Here is a 15823-nt window from a genome sequence, read left to right as displayed (position 1 = left end):
TTGACAGAATATGAATCACTTCAATTACATACAAGTGTAATAACATCATCATGTTGTCCACGTTCAGGCTCAATACTCCAATGTGCTGTTCCTCTGCGAGGGCTGGCCTCTTTGCTTACGTGACCAAGTGGTCGTCCACCTCGCTCCGATCGACCCCACCCTTCTTCAGCCAGGCGACTTTTACCTCCAGGTGACGCCATTCTGCGACCAATCAGCTCGCATTGTGGTCTGCAGCTTGTTGAAGGAGGAGGGGCTTACAGTGGAGGTGGTGGAGGAGACCCCGGTCCCTGAGACGTCCTATCCTTGTATCTTCAGCTCTGGCTGGTTGGATGAGATCAACCAGGACCGCCAGGGGTCGCCGCTCAGACAATGCCTGGTCGCTACTGAACGAGGCGTGGTGAGGTTGCCATGGGAACGGGTAGCTGTGCCTGATTTTGTGCAGCTGGCACGTTGTGCTGGGAGTAGCATGGCCTCTGCTGCTCCGTCAAATTCACCTTTAACTCCGCCTCCTCCTCCACCTCTTCCTGATTCGGCCAAGACTTCATCATCTGATAATGCCTTCCCTCTTTCCTCTTCAGAGAAATCTGAGCAACTTAATCCTGTGACTACTAGTCAGAACTCAGGTTTAACATCTTCCCCAGCAGCTTTCTCGGTGGAAACCAGGATATGTCCCGCAAAGCATGGCATCGCTGTGTCACTTTGCCTGGTAGATGCTAGAACTTCGTCTTTGTCGCAGCTGGTAAAAATTAAAGGAAGTGAAGCAGAGCATAAGCCAATAGGCTGGGTGTCCCCACATACATGGGACAGCCGCTTTACTGGGACAAATCAAAACGCAAAAACAGGAAAACCCAACCACTCAGGTGGTAATGTAATTGACTTCAAAGTTTGGAATAAAGTTGCTGTAGCTTCTGAAAATATATTGGAAGATAAACAGAGAGACTCTAAAGCACAGAGAATGAGCAGACATGAGCCAGCAGCTGTTGCAACAGGGGACTATATTGATGTACTGCAGGCCAAAATGCTCTTCGATAAAGATCGGTCATTGACCGAAGAACAACAAAGCATGCAAATGCACACCAAAGCACAAAAACATCCAAATTGGCAAAATCAGCCAATCACGCAACCGTTTAGTACACAGTTGGAAGTAAATCCTCAGTCAAAAGCACAAGACGTGTCTGGAGATGTTGGACCTCAATCTGTTCGTGACCATTCCCTGAAGGAACACCCTTCCTCCGACTCGCTGGACCCCCTTCAGTGTGTCCGCACTGTGCGCTTTGCAGAGAAGCCCTGCACCCCATGCTTGGCCAGACGACTAGGTGGGAAGGTCACCAAGGCTCAAGAGCTGAGATGTCGATACAGAGACTCATACCAGGCTGCCATACAGAACCCTGTCACCTTTGGGGCTGAGAATAACAGAGGGAATATGCCAGCCGTGGTGGAGGAGGACACGGATACCGCACAGAGCGCCGACAAACTGAGAGGTGTTCAAGACACAAGATGTGATCCTGGAAGCTGTAATCAGTCTCCTCCATTACCAGGTGGGGACATTTGTAACGAGTCAGGAGAAATGAACTGCGTCCCGTGCAGAAAACCAAAAGAAATAAATGTCACGCCCTATAATGATGGCAGAGTACAACCTGTCAAATCTTCTGGCAACTTTCACAACGTGAGCACAATGAATCCAACGTCAGAAATGAGGACACAGACTACAAACGTTCTGTCAGCTACTGATGGTCTCAGGTACCTGGACAACTCCAATAAACAGCATAGATCGAAATTTAGTTCAGCTGAAACATCTGAGATCCACATGCCTTTCAACCATCTTGAAAGCCATCAAACCAGAACCAGTTCGACGACTATGGCTCCAAACTTTAAGTCTACCCCAGCGCCACAAAACAGACGAGACATCCACCCAGACAGGAGATGTTCATCGCTCTCCACGGCGGTGGTGGATACCTCGGAAAAGTGTGAACTGATCATTGTCGAAGGCCAAAACGTCCGGAGAAAAGAAACCTCTGAGCCTTGCGCAGAGATTCCTCAGCTGCATGTGGTCAAATGTAAAAACAGCACAGCCTTCAGACTGGTTTCACCGAAGATAAACAGAAAGAAAAATCCTCCTCCAGGTAAAGAACTGATCTTGCTTTCATCATTGCAGTTTCCAACAGTTTTAGCATACATTGAAAATAAAATGTGTTGCAGTTGCAGAGCCGCTTGGCACCAAAAGAATCAATAGTCATGAAACAGAGAACCTATCCCAGATGACTCCATCATCCTCTGCCGAGAGCAAAAGGACCTCTCAGCAAGCGTCTGCTCGTCCCAGACCGGACCACCTCCCTCTGGGATCACCAGACCCCAGAGCTCATCCCGTTTACTCTGGGTTAGCCTCTCTCACAGGTCATTTAAAATTTCTTACTGCTTTAACCACAGATATAAATATTTGTTCGACACCTCTAAGCAAAGGGGACCAACAACGTTCACATTACAAACTGAACACTAAATTTATTCCAACACATGTAAACAGAAATATCTCGTGTCGCATAGATGATAAAATGCTGTCTACCAAAGTTTTACCAAACACCTATCAGTCTTTTAGAGATTGGTTACCTGATTCAGGTGAAGCCTGTCTGCATTATTTCACTCCACAACTTCTGATTCGCTCCCTCCACTGCAGGCTGCAGAGACAGGACAGGCCGGGCGATCGTTGAACTTTACGGACACGATCAGGGATGGGAGTCAACAGTAACCAGCCACGAGCTGTTCCAGATGCTGCTCTATTTCTACTCCATCACCAGGTGAGAAAGAAGCGTCTCAGATGATGGAACCTGCGTGGGAACTGGTTTGTTGTGGAAACTCGCTCCTCATTTTTAGTGTTGGTCTACAGTGGCATCAGTGTCGATACATAGTGCTGTGGTCAATTGTCTACACGCAAATTTTGAATAAAACGTATATGAAAACGATTTCATGTCAAAATTGATATTTCTTTTAAATTGTCTTATTATCTTTAGAGAGAAGCCTCTTATTTCCTATTAGAAACAAATGTCTTGGTTAAGTAATAACGCTTTGGAATCAAATTCTCCAGGAGTATGAATCATTTTTGGACTCTATCGTAAGTTTTACCAGGACCTCATGTATGTCACCATCAGTCCAAAAGCACCTTTGTTTGTGCCTGTTTGCAGAAAAGAAATCAGAGAAGTCGGAATGACGCTGATATTTGATGCAAGGAAAAAAAGTCCTCAACCACAGTTCTACAAGGCTCTGATGGCCCTTCATGTAAGAAGCACACAAAGTATATTTCAGGTAGAATGCTGCATGTTTGCGTTAACTACTGTTTGCATGGTAGCATGTGACTGGAGGGCCACAATCAGCATATAATGACTGGTGAGTAATATTAGGCATGGCCGGTGTGAAAATCTCACAATACGACAGCCTTGAGTTAAAATACAACAGTTTCAGGTTACGCAAAAGTCACACAAAAATTTAAGCTACTAGAAACATAAACCATCCATCCATCCATTTTCTTACACCCTTCTTCCCTAATGGGGTCGGGAGGGTTGCTGGTGCCTATCTCCAGCTGCGTTCCGGGCGAGAGGCGGGGTTCACCCTGGACAGGTTGCCAGTCTGTCGCAGGGCAACACAAAGACATACAAGACAAACAACCATGCGCGCGCACACACACACACACACACACACTCACACCTAGGGAGAATGTAGAGAAACCAATTAACCTGACAGTCATGTTTTTGGACTGTGGGAGGAAGCCGGAGAACCCGGAGAGAACCCACCATGCACAGGGAGAACATGCAAACTCCATGCAGAAAGACCCCGGGCCGGGAATCGAACCCAGGACCTTCTTGCTGCAAGGCAACAGCTCTACCAACTGCGCCACTGTGCAGCCCTAGAAACATAAACCATTATCTAATTATTAAACACAAAACATTCTTTTTTTATATATACAGCTTATTTTAGGAATTTCACCAGGTTGACTATTGGTGTTGCTTTGCTTTTTTTTTCTATTACCTTAATTCAACAAAATTGTTAGTCTGTTGAAAGGTCGTACCTTGTGTTAACCTGTTGCAGGACTGGTCACCTCGTGCTGTGAATAGTTTGGTTCTGCTGGTGGACAAAGAGAACAACCCTCAGCCAGAAAGATGTCCCGGCATCCAGGTTGAATTATTTCATCCAAACACACTGCATTTGCGTTTTCTGCTGAGGATGTGTGTTCAGAATTGTCTCTGAGCCTTAAACCACAGGGAACATCACAGAACGGATATAATTTGAGGGATGATGTAAAAAGAAGTGATATAAAGACAGTCAGTTTAATTGTATGTATCTAATATTGATGCAGACTGATTTGGTGACGTCAATGAAAGCGTTACTCAAGCTGGTGGAGGTGAATCAGCTGAGCTTCTGTCTGGATGGCACGGCTCATGGCTACTGTGACTGGCTGGAGCTGCATCAGGTAGGAATCAAATATCATATGGCAGCTTTTGCTTTTCTGCTTGACTTTACCTATAAGTGGGGAACTTATGCTTTGCTCTGGATGTGTGTGTAAAAACAATTGTGTAGGAAATTTCCCCCTACCCCCAACTTATTTTCTTCTTCTATTTCCAAAGTACATAGATCTAATGTCTCCTAGTAAATGCAATGGTTTTTACTTAAATTTAGGTTTTTTATTTGACTTGTCAAATCTCACTTTTTAATCACCAGCATTTTGGCTTTTAACTTGAGGGTTGAATGCGCATACACTACTTGTTTAATCACTGTTTAATGATAGTTAAACTGGACCTCAGCTGCTTACTAATATATACCATTTTAATTTGTACAAAGAAAATCAAGGTACCCAAACGGTACAATCTGGTCTCTATAGGTAACTCAATGCATTTAACAATTTGAAGAGTTATACATTTCAAAGAAGAGCTGATCTAAGTCACTCCTGATGACAACAAACAAACCCAAAAAGTAATCTAGCTCACTCTCCAAAAATCAAAACCCAGCTACAGTATCAAAGTTAATATTTTGTACTTAGTGTACGTGTAGAATATCGTCTCCAAATCTTATCTTTGATTTTCAGAGACTTTTCCCTTTCGTTAACAATCTCCATGAGGCTTCCAGCCTGTTACTGAGAGCCATCAGTAAGTTAGAGGAGCTGCAGATGACCGAGACCGTGCAGGTAATTTTATATTCCTTTCCTCTCAAAGATCCCATTAGGACGGGTTTTGTAACTCAGTGTGAGATAACTGTTCTCTGTGTAAAAGTATGAGTGTTAACACTCTGGCAATCAGGCTGTACAGCAATGCATGATGGACCAGAGGACTCTGATGAGGGACGTCTTGGAGGACGGTCGATTGGTCGGCCTGCAGAGGGAGGGCGGGGCCATCCTGGCTAGGCTGAGGAAGGAGAGTGACTTGAAATACCCTCACTGTGAGGACCTTAGGTATCCAACAAATATCATGTTGTCGCTTTGAACATTTACAGAAAGCTATAGATTCCAGGTTCACTGTGAGACCCACTTCAGATTTGAAGAACATTCATGACAACCAAGATTTTCTTTTTTCTCCAAGTCAGAGTCACCAATGGTCTTTTATTTAGTCCGTAAAGACAAACTGAAGTTGTGATCTTGAATTTGCAGGAGTGTCTCAAATATATCTGTAAAAGTTCAGAAATGTTCTTTCAACAACTTGTAATGATCTCTTTTCTTTCTAAAGTGACGCAGTGGACTCCGTTACCAGTCTGTACAACTATGTGGAGGAGCAGGCTCACATCCTGGTGCAGAGGACAAATGCGTCACTGGAACATCTGGAATACCTGCTGCAGCTCAGGGAAATGGAGGGACACTTCATGCAGGTCTGTCATGCTTCTCTCATGATCTCTGATTTTCATGTATGTCTGAACTCTGATAATATTTACAGTGCTGTCCAGAAGTTGCATCCGGCTATGAACGGCATGCATCCCATGTTACTTTTAAGGTTTTGAAATTTTTTTTCAAGGTTTGAATAACTATTCAAGAAACAACTTTTTTTATATATTGATTCTGTCATAGGACTGACTAGATATTAGATTTTTTTTCCCGTGCAGAATTAGATCAGATTTTTTACGTTATTAGGTGTGGCGCTTACATTTTTACTATAGTTCAGATGAGCATTATAAATGCTCTCTAGAACAATATAACAGGACAAAAATATAGATATTTAGTCACATTGACGAGAATATTCTACAAACTGTTGAGGACGGTGGCGGTACCATCATGCTGTGGGGAATTTCTTTTATTTTTCTGTCAGCATTACCAGTGGACGATATTCTCAAGTAGGTGAATTAGTTATTTATGTAGTTCTCTCTTCTAGTAACTACCGAGAGGCTGTAGTTAACTAAATTGGTCTTTAACTGTTTTACATGTGTCATTTCTCATGTACAAGGATTATAACATGTTAGATCACAGATATTCAAACAAAAATGGATCCGAATAGATGTTGCACACTTCAAAATGTTTTCATCTGAATAACAACTTCACTCTGCAGATTCAGCAATGGTTCACTGTAGAGGGAGAGCGCCACCTAATGGAGGCTGAATCAGTCGAGGGCTCTGGAGAAAGAATGGAGCAGATCCTTAACAGCTTCACTGGTTTCCTAATTGAAGCTAGCGTGAGTATAAATCTCCTTCAATACTTTCTTTTCGTCTTTGTGTTTTCCTATTCCTCCCTGAAGTCTCTCCATCCTTCGTCCTCCAGGACCGCAGGCACCACGCCTTGTCCTTGGTGTCAGAGGCAGAGAGACTCCAGCAGAGTGGGCTTCACTACCCAGAGACAGCGCCCTTCAAGACCCTCATCGGCACTTTCCAATCGGACCTGGAGGACTTCCTCTGCAGGGCGGAGGCATGTGGCCGAGAGCTGCAGATCATGGTCAACATATGTGATTTTTGTGAGCAGGTGAGATGGAGATGCTTGAGTGCCTAGTGCAAAATGCTAAAACACAAAATCTTACCAAGCATTTTTTTTTTGGTCATCTCTAGTGGAAACCTCTCAGTACACTTGACGTAGGACAAAACAAACTTACAAGTAACTTTTCAGCAAGATATAGGAACTTGTTCTAAGTCAATAATTCCTTAATACTGACGGAAAAAGTACTAGATCCACTGGCAGATTATTTCACTTCTAATAAGACAATTTCCCCATGTGTCTTTGTGTTTTGCAGTGATTTAGGGTAGAGCATATATATTTTGTAACAAAAAGAAAGGTAAAATTGAATTCTGTTGTTGTTTTTTGTTTTTAAAACAGGCTGTGGAGCTTGCCAACGAGTGCACTGATTATTTGAATCTTACTGAAGCCAGAAATCTCACAATCCAATCCCCTGAAAGCGCCTCATGGATCAGTCAAACAAACACTCAGCTGGTGCAGAAGCAAAGCAAAGACCTCGTCCCGAACGCCACGTCTCTTTGCCAGTCCGGTGTCCAGGCTTCTCCTGACCCACTGATTCTCCAGTCTTTCCAAGAAAGGTTCCTCCACTTCGGCCCGGAGAAACTCCACGAGGTGAAGGTCCACGCCAGCTCCCTGCGGGGATCTCGAGGGATGCACGTCTGGAATGCTGCCTGGCTGAGATTTCAGGAGGCCCAGCAGCAGCTCCAGGAGAGGATGCAGGAGCTGGAGGAACTTTGCCACCAGCCGGCAGATCCCAGCAGCAGCTGTGAGGCTCACTTTGTGGATGTGGTGAGCACCAACATCCAGACGGCCTCTCCGGGGGGACAGAGGTTGGTGGTGCAGTCGACCTCGGGGCCTCAGCGTTCTCAGTGGGAGGGCATCTTGTCAGGTGCAGAGAATTTGGGTAAAAGGAGGCCGGTTCTGGACAGCAGCAGCCGTGATCCAGCAGCAGTAGCCTGCAGTAACATTACCATCAAACCGGAGGGCAGCAGTGATGCCGGAACAAACCGGGAGTCAAAGCAGTCATCTCACAGGTAATGAACTTCCTTAGGGCGCTGCTTTGACTTTTAACCTTTTAGAATATTATTTTCTGAAAATAATGGCCTATGACATTTTTTGCCAAAGTTTTTTTGTTTTTGCCAAAATCACACTTTTGGTAAAAAAAAAAAAAAAAAAAAAAAAAGTTTCTTTTTTTTATTATTATTGCCATTAAAACAAATATTTGAGTTCAAGACACATAAAAAGCATTAGCACCAAAGTCCTCAATACTTTTTACTGGGACTATAAGCACCGCATAATTGTAAAATCTGAAGAAAATGATACATAATTTTCAACAGCTTAAACTGTTTTGATTTAAATTTAGTGTAAGCAGTGGCCTTTAGATGTCAGCTTTGTTACTAAATCTATAGTTTGACTCCACTGTGTAAGGAGGCAGGAGAAACAGTGAAAAGTAAAAACTCACCCGTTTGTTGGTTGGTTTCATTCTTAAATAGGTCAGCCAGGAGAACAGAGAGGGAGGCACGAAAGAGACACACAAGCAGAGCCAGAAGCGAGAGGGATGCCGCCGCTTTATCTCAGTCCCACCCCGTCGGCTGCCAGTGGTTTCCATGGAGACGGGGTCTCGGCGCGAGGTCGGCGAGCCAGGACTCGTGCGCCGGCAGAGCCTCGGCCGCTGGCTCCACACCTGAAGACCAAGGGCCCCGGTCGCCACCGTGCTGCTCCCACCACGGTCAGCCATCTTGCCGCATCCTGCAGGAAGCGCAGAAGTTCCAGATCTCTCGACACGGGAGCTTCTGCTCAGACAACTCCTGCGTGAGCGACGGCGGCGCTGCTGGGGCCGAATGCTGTAAACACTCCAGTCTGCCCCCGGAGTCGTATGGGAGAGCGTTTTGTTTGTCAGGTCCACAGGAGAATGCCAGCAGTGCTCTGTGAGTTGACTGCCAATGACTTTCCTTGCCTTTCATTCTTACTCCCTTTACTCTCTGAAGTTTAATGAACTCCTTTCTGTCCTTAAGCTGACAATGAGGAGCTTCAGGTACTCTCTCCTTGTGTTTTTATTGTTGAATTTCAATCTATCTTGTATTTATGAAATAACAATCTTATCAAACTCAATCTCCAACTCTTCCTCGCCTGTCAAGTTAAAGATTCAAGTCAAAAGAGTTACTGTCTCTTCCAAAGTATCCAGAAACTTGATTAGTTTGCAAGATGATCAACTAATATTTTGTATGGATCAAAGAGGCAGAAAAATTTAATTTTTTATTATTTATTTATTTTTGGTCTTATCAGCACTCTTAACTGGTGAGACATTCATCAAAGCTTCAAATCAATAAGAGATGGTGTCACTTATAAAAGTGATTCATTTAAAGTTAGCAAAACAATTATGGAACCATCTGTTTGGAAGTTCCATATGAACAATTTCTCTTCTGTATCTTAAGTATCAAAACATGATTTTAAACTGAATTGGCGTAGTTTTTTTTATGGAAGCATGCTGTGTTTCACCCTTTACGCCTAGTTGAAGGTAATGGACTTTTAAATTCCCTTTTGTGTCACCAGGAGGGTGCAGCATGTCATGGAGGAGCTGGTTTTTACCGAGAGGGAGTATGTGCGCTCTCTGGGTTACATCCTGACTCACTACCTCCCCCTGATGGACAGGTTGGACATTCCTCAGGATCTCAGAGGCAAGAGAGGGGTCATCTTTGGCAACCTGGAGAAGGTTTACGACTTCCACAGCCACTATTTTCTCCCAGAGCTGGAGGCCTGCGAGAGGCAGCCGGCCCTGGTGGCCCGCTGCTTTCTCAGACATGTAAGAAGTAAAAAAAAGTCTATCTCACCCACTGTGCAGTTTTAAGATTTTTGTATGATTGTTTAAATGTGTTGCGACAATAATCCTTACCTGGGCTTCCTGCAGAGTGAGAGTTTTGGCCTGTACGCCTTATACAGTAAGAATAAACCTCAGTCAGATGCGCTGATTCTTCACCGCCGCCATGACATCTTTAAGGTCAGTTTAATGTACTTCATGCCTGTTAGTAAGTTTTGATACAACGCATTGTGAAAATGATGGAAGAAAGTTTACAGAAATCTCTTAAGATTACGTTTAGAGAACTGCAGAAAACAATTTTGTGCTAGGCAATTACACAAATGTAAGTCAAAGTAGGTTTTTTTGGTCTCTTCACTAGGAGTTCACTGCATGGGTCTACTGTTTAGTGTTGCATGTAATTTCTCAACCAGAAAAACTGATTCTCTTCCAACTCTTTTTGTTTTTACCGGGCTTTAAAACAAAGCTACGAATAGTTTTCACAACTTTAGAGAGCTATTATTCACAAAGAGTTTATGGGGCATTTTTAAAGCACAGCTAGACTTAACAATGCTATTTTGCATTTGAAACACCTTTTCTTTTTGGGGGGATTTCAGAAGAAGCAGCAGGAGCTCGGGGACCTGATGGATCTGTCTTCCTACCTGCTGAGGCCCATCCAGAGGATCAGCAAGTACAGCCTCCTGCTGCAGGACATGCTGGCCTTGGTTGGACCCTGCAGATCGAAACAGAAGGATGCCGCTGTGTGCGCACACGGTGTGTGCCACCTGGCTGCACCGGATCCGACCTGCATAGAGAGAGACAGAGAGAGGAGTGAAATCCAGGCTGCTGCAGACCTGATTCAATTTCAGATGCGTCATGGCAACGACTTGCTCACCATGGACGCCATTCAGGATTGCGATGTGAGATATTAGCAGAGCAGAGCGCTCACGCTTTGACCGCCAGCGTTAGACGACATCAACAGAAACTTTTTTGTCCTTCGTCAGGTTAACTTGAAGGAGCAGGGGGAACTGATCCGCCAAGATGAGTTCACAGTTTCCTTTCGGAAGAAGAAATGCGTCCGCCGAGTCTTCCTCTTTGAACATTTGATTCTGTTCAGCAAAACCAAGAGGACGGATATTGGAAATGATGTTTATGTCTACAAACAGTCATTTAAGGTTTGTATACGCTAGCTTAAAACAAAACAGCTGCTGAAGTCTTCACAGCCCACTTGTATTAAATTTTGCATACATGAATTTTGCAGTAAAATGCATGCCATTGTCACACTTTACCAGTAAAATTGGAAGAATGCGGCTTCATAAGAAAGCCTAAAAATCTTTTCTAAATAATTCCCTGCTTTATGACAAACTTTATGATTTTAAGCATTCCTTCCCAATCTAAAGCTTTTAGTCTCTGCCATTTCAATTAGAATCTTTACTTTGCGCATATTTGTCACATTTGACTATCACTGGGAAAGATCTACTACTGGGAAAGATCTACTGGTGCAGCGATCTTTTATCTGTTTTTGTGTGTGTGTGGGTGTGTGTGTGTTTTCCAGACTAATGATATAGGAATGACCCATAACTCTGGTGTGAGCGGTCTGTGCTTTGAGATCTGGTTCCGCAGGAGGAAAAGTGAGGACACTTACACTCTGAAGGCCTCAAGCACTGAAGTGAAGGAAGCCTGGACCACTGACCTGGAGAGGATTCTGTGGAACCAGGCTGCTCACAGTAGAGGTGTTTATCACAATATCAGATTGAAATACATATTTACAGGTTTCTAAAAAAAAGAAAGAAAAAAAAGTCCTTTTTAAAAGCTCATTCTGAATACGTAGTTTGTGTTCCAGAGCTGCGTTTGCAAGAGAGAGTGTTTATGGGAACAGGTCGCAGTCCTTTTATGGATATTCAACCCAGTGATGCGGCGATTTGTGACCGAGCCGTCAGCTGCGTCCTGCCTGGGAGAAGTAAGACGTTTGCACCGTTCAAAGTGTGTTACATTTTAAATTGCCCTGATCCTCCACACATTACATCTGAGAGTGTTACAATAGCAGGTATATAATAGCTAATACTGTTATTTTGTAATATTTGTTCAATTTGAAAGTTTTATATTTGAGACATAAAGTTGATGCATTTTTACATGAAACTACAAAATCATTGTTATAAATTTACATCTTAGACTAGTTTAACTAAATTGAAGTAAACATTTGGTGAAAGCACAGGGACTTGGTGAAAATTTCAAAGCTAGTTTTTTGTTCAGAGTGTTTGTTTATCAGGATTAGTGAGAAGACACAGTGTCTTGTAAAACCTTTAACACATTGCAAGTCTTAACATCTATGTATCTATGAGTTTCATGAGATAGAAAAAACACAAAGCTGTTAAGTGGCGGAAAAATAGAAAATAGTTTTCGGGAGGAGTTTTGTACAAATACAAATCTGATTTAGAACACAGCAGGCAGGTCAGGGATAAAGTTGTGGAGAGGTTTAAATAATGAAACAATATCCCAAATTTTCATCACCTCACTAACCACTTGATTTAAAAGTAGATCAACTACAAAACTACCAAGATGTGGTTGTTCATAAAGGTATAATCACAAAGCCAGACAAGAAACCCGTGGTAACTCTGAGGGAGCTACATAGATTAACAGCTCCAACCTGTTAACAGGCCATGCATTATTAGTCTAAATATTGCCTTTATGGATGAATGACCATTAGATGGCCTTAATTAGGAAAACATCAAGCTAGCAATTTGTAGTCTAATTAACTGGCTGGGTTTGTGTATGAATGTAGCTGTGTATCAACAGCATGTCAATAAAAATCTGTCTCATGTTGTTATTTTACCAATTAGAAACCTAAATTTATAGTGTAAAACGTGTTATATTCTCATTGATTGCATTTATTTGTGTGTCTAGTCCCTGTGGCATGTTGTTCACACAGGGGCTTAGATTATCCCCGACCGCACTCCATTGGCTCTGGTAGCACTGCCTCCACCACCGTCAGCCAATCATCTTCTTCCTCTGGCCGGGGCTCGCTGCCCCCTTCTGGCTATCTTGGGAACACCAATCCAGGAGTCACAGCCTCATCCCCTGAGGCTGTGACTGAAAACGAGCTCAACAGCCATCATCTTCTTCAGCACCAGCCTCATCCTCACTGTGATCAGTGGAAAACTCACTGTCCTCCGAGTGAGTTTTATTGCTTATGTTTAAATTAACATCTTTTGAAAGAAGTTAAAAATGAACAACATAAGTAAAGTCAAATTTAATATTTTTAGACATCATTATATTGGGTTTGGTGCATGTCTGTGTTTCAGTCGACAGCACTGACTCCTCTGGAGAAAGTATGAATCTGTACAGCAGTCCAGACCACAGCTGTCTGTCTGCCATCAGCGGAGAGGTAGTGGACGACTCTTCGTCCGTGTCCCAGAGGTCAGAGCAGAAATCAACTCTTTGTCGGACCTCCAGCTTGAGGAAAAACAGCTCCCCTGCAGTTACCAGAAAGAAGCCTGGCATCCCCCCCAAACCTCCACATCTAGCTAAACCTCAGGTAAAACTGAAGATGATCTGAGCAACGTCGTGAAATTTTAACGCCGCTATCTCAATCCCTGAAAAGTGTCTTGAACATAATTTACATGTATGGCTCTAATTAAATGAGCTCCAGGTAACTAAAGCTACCTGTTTTCCTTGAACAATTATGAATGTTTGCATTCATTTACTAAAAATATACAATTTGTTTATTGAAAAATCGAAGTTCTGTAGTAGACATTGTCCACAAAACATATCAACAACAATTTAGGAGCTAATATAATAGTATTATTTTCATCTTTGATTAACCTCTAGAACCCACCGATGGGTCCGTCGGGTTCCACCGGTGGAACCTCTAGGGTTCTAGAGGTTAAACTGAGCTGTATTTTTCACTGCAGGGGGAGCTGGGAAGATCAACAGAAGTTTGACCCTTATTACAAAACAGAAGGTAATGGTCATTTAACAACATAAATTTAAAGTTTAAAATGTTTTAAATAGGAATTTACCAGTCATGGCACAATGGACAATCTGCAGTCTAAGGATACCAATTTGTAAATCACCAAAGGTGTTACAAAATTAACAATTGAAACTGTTTTTAACATTGTACGTTAGCAATTAGATTGATTAGCACAGCTAGCCAATGATACATTATTCATTTCCAACTGAATAAGTAGTAGTGTAAGTCATATAGCAGTTCTGTCCACCATTTACTGAGGTTGAAATGTCAAAGAGAAAAAAAAAACGTTGCCATACTCAGTTCCCTTCATGTTTTCTGCTGAAAGTTTCTCTCTCTCATTCTTTTTCATTTTGAATAAACCACTGACATGCCTCAAGTTGTCTTAGAACTACAAATCTCATAAATAGCTTATTTCAGCTTTCTGAAAGAATTATTTTCTGTTTCTTATGAATTGTTTTTTTTTATCACCTCACTTTTTTCTCTCAGCAACAGCTTACAAGGTGCCGAGTTTTGTTGCTAGCATAACGTTTAAGTTCCCAGCCAATCACAAGTCATGTATTATCAACCCTGGGTATCTCTAATGTGAATCATGTTCTATACAGAGCAATATTTTTATAGCATTTGTGTATTCTACAAAATGGTAAATAGAAATGTATTAATGTTTAGTAATAATTGAGACTTGTGGCTTTAGAAGGTTTCATTTCATTTTATCATTTAGAAATAAGAAAGGGAGGTGTAATTTATGCATTTTTATTTGCAGGTGAACAGTCAATAACATAGTTGATGCCTGCTGCAGACTACATGAAGACAGAAGAATTGCATGCATGGAAACATTTCCATGGGCTTCATAGCCATTATTTCTTATCAAAACGACTGTATTTTTTAATTTATTTATTGAATCGGTTCTGGTGTCTCAAAACTACAGATACCGCCACTGTGGGATCTTGTAATGCACAATTTTTGCAGTTCTATATTTGCGGGGATCAAACAAGTTTATTAAACAAGTGGGAGTCACCAAGTTCAGCACTCTTATCCAAGGTTAGCTTGCTAAGTGTTTACATCGGCCCACCGTCCAGACTGAAGACATAAAAAAGAGGTTGACCTTAAGTGGAGTTAAATATGTGGACATAGTGCTGCGGAAAACCTGAAACTGCTTGGCAGATTTTTTGTAATAAAAAGATTTACCAAATACACAGTTAATGTTTGTACTTTTTCCAAGTTCTACTTGAGGGTTTTGTTAATGGGATGCCTTTCAGTATTTAATGCTTGTTCCGACGTTGTTGTAAATGTCTTTTTTATTTTGATCTTTTGTCTTCTTCTGATGGGACAGACCACTAGGCTGTGTGTTTGAGTTGTGTTATATTTTATAGATGCATCCATAAAGACTGGGCTGACTATATACGCATTATCTTCAAGAAGGAAACTCAAGCTTCTACAGAAGAATGGACAGTTACAAGACAGCAGTCCAAACCCACAAATCAAATCAGTTTCACTGACACTTAACACTTAGTTAAGTGGGGGTTTTTTCTTCATATTGTCTTAAACATTAGCCTACTGTTGTAAACTTGAAACTGTCTGGATTTTGTTTTGCTATTTGTACAAAATGTACACGTGCAAATTATAACAGGTATAGTAGACCATCGTTTTCATACTTTGTGTTTCATATTACTTATGTGAATGTCAGTCGTTTTCTCATTTTTTCAGTTTTATACCCCTTTATTATTTCTTTTAACTTTTGTAAGCAGTGTCTAATTTGAATGTCAGGTTTCTTCCCTCTGAATTTAAAATGTTTGATTGCAATAAAATGGTATTGTGATACCAGATGGGAGCTGATCCCTTTACCTATCTTTCTATTAAACTTCTTTATTTTAACCCAATGAACTGTGGTCTAATGAAACCAAACCTGACTTGGCACATGATTCCAGAAGCTGGGCTTCAAAGACACAAAAAGCACATCATACTGCTAATGAATGACAGCAGTGAGGTTATTTTTCTTTTTATCAAAATGGGGTTGTTGTCAAGGATGAAAATATAACTGGGTGAAAAAACCTGTTAGGTTTGACCACAAACTTTTACTAAACATGAAAGATTTTATTTTGTAGCATCACAGTGAGTCCAAAGCAGAAAGGAGTGGTATGTAGTAGTCAAA

General features: G+C 42.0%; 1 protein-coding gene across 1 annotated transcript in view; it reads left to right on the top strand.

Moving 5' to 3' along the window:
- The window catches only part of LOC122839909 (pleckstrin homology domain-containing family G member 4B-like), a 39228-nt gene extending 24361 nt beyond the window's left edge, over window positions 1-14867 (top strand). The window contains exons 3-25 of the mRNA XM_044131936.1: window positions 68-2123; window positions 2200-2394; window positions 2672-2792; window positions 3177-3270; window positions 4078-4164; window positions 4346-4459; window positions 5072-5170; window positions 5283-5434; window positions 5706-5844; window positions 6516-6638; window positions 6725-6922; window positions 7271-7944; window positions 8404-8838; window positions 9464-9713; window positions 9819-9908; window positions 10322-10624; window positions 10709-10879; window positions 11260-11437; window positions 11548-11664; window positions 12609-12878; window positions 13007-13239; window positions 13616-13665; window positions 14435-14867. Coding sequence (XP_043987871.1) covers window positions 467-2123; window positions 2200-2394; window positions 2672-2792; window positions 3177-3270; window positions 4078-4164; window positions 4346-4459; window positions 5072-5170; window positions 5283-5434; window positions 5706-5844; window positions 6516-6638; window positions 6725-6922; window positions 7271-7944; window positions 8404-8838; window positions 9464-9713; window positions 9819-9908; window positions 10322-10624; window positions 10709-10879; window positions 11260-11437; window positions 11548-11664; window positions 12609-12878; window positions 13007-13239; window positions 13616-13645 — 5730 coding nt within the window. The 5' untranslated portion in view covers window positions 68-466 and the 3' untranslated portion in view covers window positions 13646-13665; window positions 14435-14867. The remainder of the gene's footprint in view (window positions 1-67; window positions 2124-2199; window positions 2395-2671; window positions 2793-3176; window positions 3271-4077; window positions 4165-4345; window positions 4460-5071; window positions 5171-5282; window positions 5435-5705; window positions 5845-6515; window positions 6639-6724; window positions 6923-7270; window positions 7945-8403; window positions 8839-9463; window positions 9714-9818; window positions 9909-10321; window positions 10625-10708; window positions 10880-11259; window positions 11438-11547; window positions 11665-12608; window positions 12879-13006; window positions 13240-13615; window positions 13666-14434) is intronic.
- Window positions 14868-15823: the final 956 nt, after the last annotated feature.

This window comes from Gambusia affinis, linkage group LG01, assembly GCF_019740435.1.
Source record: "Gambusia affinis linkage group LG01, SWU_Gaff_1.0, whole genome shotgun sequence".
Classification (NCBI taxonomy): Eukaryota; Metazoa; Chordata; class Actinopteri; order Cyprinodontiformes; family Poeciliidae; genus Gambusia; species Gambusia affinis.
Note: the sequence above shows the minus strand (reverse complement) of the source record. Positions and strands in the feature narration are given on the sequence as shown.